The sequence below is a fragment of the Erigeron canadensis genome, chromosome 8, assembly GCF_010389155.1.
Source record: "Erigeron canadensis isolate Cc75 chromosome 8, C_canadensis_v1, whole genome shotgun sequence".
Taxonomy (NCBI): Eukaryota; Viridiplantae; Streptophyta; class Magnoliopsida; order Asterales; family Asteraceae; genus Erigeron; species Erigeron canadensis.
The window spans coordinates 40,969,953-40,974,062 of NC_057768.1; the positions used below are offsets into that span (position 1 = coordinate 40,969,953).

At 36.3% G+C, this 4,110-nt stretch overlaps 1 protein-coding gene across 1 annotated transcript; it reads left to right on the forward strand.

The window, feature by feature from the left end:
- Positions 1-773: 773 nt before the first annotated feature.
- Positions 774-3,744, forward strand: LOC122579339 (probable flavin-containing monooxygenase 1). Its single transcript, XM_043751497.1, has 5 exons — positions 774-1,347; positions 1,580-1,817; positions 1,910-2,085; positions 2,651-3,009; positions 3,208-3,744. Exons 1-5 carry the CDS (start codon positions 916-918, stop codon positions 3,548-3,550), a joined length of 1,548 nt encoding a protein of 515 aa, XP_043607432.1. The 5' UTR covers positions 774-915; the 3' UTR covers positions 3,551-3,744.
- Positions 3,745-4,110: the final 366 nt, after the last annotated feature.

The window sequence follows — 4,110 nt, forward strand, 5'->3', positions numbered from 1 at the left end:
TTTGTAATAACAAACCCTGTATAGTTTATTAGAAATAATGTGTTTAGCTCGATTTATTTCTTCAATGAATCAACTCAATGTGCATAGTCATAGTGATAAATATTTTTAAAGAAAGGGTATTGATTTGATTTTAATCGGGATATGATATATCGTGATATTTTTTGACAGACATCATGTGGTGAGGATATATATAAGCTAGACCTCATAGTGATGGTTTGATATAGTAAGATCATAAATCATAACAGTAAAATCTAGAGCATTTGTACGTTACTAGAACAAAACAAAACACCTAGCTGGGCAAGGGTCGTTTTTCAAAGTGTAAGTGGCCTGGTGGAAACACCTTAATCCCATTTACCGTATTGGTACCCAGAATGCACACCACATAACTCTCTGCCCAGTGAATTACCATTCTCATATCACAAATATAATTATACATTAGCTTTTAGCAAGTTTCGAACCCGGGTATATTTAGTCGATCCCTGCATTTGTGGGAACATTTATGGTGGTGGTACCGTTGGGCTATTGCCACTTTGGGGCAAGGGTCGTTGGAGGTGTTACTTTCATGATATAAATTTTGTTGGAATAGTAGAAAACTAGAAATGGTGGTGGCAATGGATTTAAATTCAATTCATTATTAGTTATTATCAATAAATAAACCACAAAAGGACAGATATTATATCTCTATTACTTAATAAAGCAAATTCTCTCCCCCCCAATTAAATATTTCTGTCTTTGAAATACCTGTTTTTTTTTTCTTTGCGTAACTACCCAAAATCCCTAGTAAAGCAGACTGTCTTCCCCACTACTGTCGCCGCATTGCGCGGGTACCATGCTCGTATATATATTATAGTACGAGTATACAGCTAACAATAGAGTACAAGAAAGACACCGGAGACTTGCAATATTGCTTGTGGAATGGATAAGAAGCAAGTGGCCATTGTTGGAGCCGGAATCAGTGGTCTCCTAGCCTGTAAATACTGTCTTTCCAACGGTTTTGATCCTACAGTGTTCGAATCAGAATCGGACATTGGTGGTGTATGGGCTAAAACCATAAAAACTACAAGGCTCCAGTCACCTAAATCTTTGTATCAGTTTTCTGACTTCCCATGGCCCGATTCAGTCCCTGATGTGTTCCCTACTCAACAACAGATACTAGACTACATCCGTTCCTACGCCAACCATTTTGATCTCTTGCCCCACATCAAATTCGATTCTCGAGTCAAGGGAATCAACTACGTTGGACCATATTCGGAGACATGGTCACTTTGGAATGGAAATGGCGAGCCTTTTCCACCCCAAGGCAAATGGAATGTTACTGTTGAGAACACTGAAAATGCCACCATCCAGGTACTTATACGTAACGTACGTAGGTAGTTTTCTCTTTTAGTTATGGGCTCATTCAAGGTCTTACAACTTAATTGGACTTTTCTCATTTTACATCTTAATATATTGTTTTTAGTTTTTACTTATCAAATGACAAGAGAGCAAAAATAGTTGCATTTTCCTACAATTTATTACTATTAATTAATTTACATACATAAAGGAGGAACAAAAATCTGTTCATTGATCTTGAAACCAGGTTTACAATGTGGATTTTGTAATTCTGTGTTTGGGAAGATTTAAGGATGTACCAAATATACCAGAATGTCCTGCTGGGAAAGGCCCGGAATGTTTCCAAGGCAAAACGATACATTCAATGGAATATGCAGCCATGGATCACGACAAAGCTGCAGAATTTGTGAAAGGAAAGAAAGTCATTGTTGTTGGATTCGGGAAATCAGGACTTGACATTGCAAGGGAGTGCGCGTCCATCAATGGTTAGATGTAGTATAACTTATTCGGGTCTAACTTTTCTGATGATGTACATTTCTTCACCTAATTAAATCTGATAGATATGTTTTTTTTTCAGGCCCGGAACATACGTGTACTATTGTATACAGACGTGATCATTGGAAGCTCCCAGATTGGTATCCGTGGGGTGTCCCATTAGCGCTGCTCTACCTAAATCGCTTTTCTGAGCTCCTTGTGCATAAGCCCGGTGAAGGTTTTTTGCTGAGTCTTGTGGCCACTTTACTTTCACCTTTGGTAAGTCCTGCTATACCACTCTAGATGACTCACTTAGATTTACGTTATGATTTATCAAATGATTTTCAATAATGAAAAACATATAGCCGTCATCACTTAGATGGGGGTGGTAGAGGACTAGAGGCTTTAGCCTCTTGGAAGAAAAAAAACAGGGTTAAAATCTTGGCAATGGTATGTGATGGAGTTTATAGAGTAGAAGTAGAGTACGATTTGGTATTAAAAAAAGAATACTAATAAAAAATCATATGAAGGTTGAACCAGCCAAATGGGTTTGAAAGGCACACAAAATATATTCCAAAATTTGCATATTGCCCTTTAAGCAATTAATCGTGTAATCATCTTTAGCATATAGAGCTAATTGATTAGGAGTCCAAAAAAGGGGTAAAACCGGCCCATTCCAACATGTAAAAAAGGTGAATTAGTTTCATTTTAACACGTTTTTACACTTTACCGAAGGTCATGCTAGTCTGAACTAGCGATTGAATATAAAGTTATGGCTATTTTTAAGTTGCCTTGTTTTGATATGCTAGCTCCAGTTGTGGTATTTAATCACTACATGTAACAGCGTTGGGGAGTCTCAAAATTTGTCGAAAGCTACATAAAAGCAAAGCTACCTCTTACTAAGTTCGACATGGTGCCACAACAGAGCTTCTCTAAAGACACCCGCTCGTGTATGCTTTCATATATGCCAAATGCAGATGACTTCTTTGATGAAGTGGAGAAAGGCTGCATCAAGTTAAAGAAATCTCCAAGTTTTAGCTTTTACAATAAAGGGATATTCATCAAGGAGGACAACACACAGATAGAAGCAGAAGTTGTTATATTCGCTACCGGATTCAAAGGTGTAGGAAAGCTTAAAAATATTTTTGAATCATCCACATTTGGTCACTATATTGAGGGTTCACCACGAGTCCCTTTATACAGGTTAATTATTCATGTTTCCATTTATTTTTTAAGAATCAAACTTACCAAAAAGCCTTGGGCTTAATTAGCAGTATTTAAATTGGCCCATCAAGAGGTTGTGGGCTCTAGTCTTATTATTATGAACAAAAATTGTAATTATGTGTCGATATTTGCTTTTAAAAAAATAACCTTACACGATGGTCAACACTGTTATATCAGGGAATGCATTCATCCACAGATACCACAGCTAGCAATAATTGGATTTTCCGAGAGTCTATCCAACCTTTACATCTCGGAAATGAGGTCAAAATGGGTAGTCGCGCTTCTGAAAGGTGCATTTAAGCTACCGAGTGTTAACGAGATGTATAAAGATATCGCGAGATGGGACGAATATATGAAACAATCAAGTGGGGAATATCACCGTAGATCGGCCATTGGTGCTTTGGAAATATGGTACAATGATCAACTATGCAAAGACATGGGCATTAATCATTGGAGAAAAAATGGATACTTTGCTAATCTTTTTGAACCTTATGGTCCTATGGATTACACTAAAAAATAGGCCCAATAAATCAATAATCATGCATGGTCCATCCATATATGTCCATGTCCATGTGTACTATTGTACTAACGTTAAATTATTCGTCGCATAAGTTGTGGTCTCTGGAATAATCATGTGTAACACCCAATCCATGTGAAATTATATATTACTCGTAATCATTATCAAGTGCTATCATTAATTCATTATGTTTAAAATTTACATATAGCTCAAGTCATGGAGATCAACTTTTTTCTAATTTTTCATGAGGTAACTTATATTTTCATATGATAGAAGTCATTATTTGCATACTAATGTGTACTGTGTACATACTAAATCAACTTTTACTATACGCCATGCATAAAATGCTCTTAAAATATATATAAGTATTTTAATAATGGCTAACTCGCATGCACCCTAAATATACATTTGTTCAAAATGGAAATTGAATTCAACCTTCAACACCACTTACATAGCACAATAATGTGAATGCTAATAATATCCGATCATTTGATTGTTGATCAAATCATAATCATGTCTCCATTCATTTGATATGTTATGAATGCAGGTCTCTTTCAAGAGGG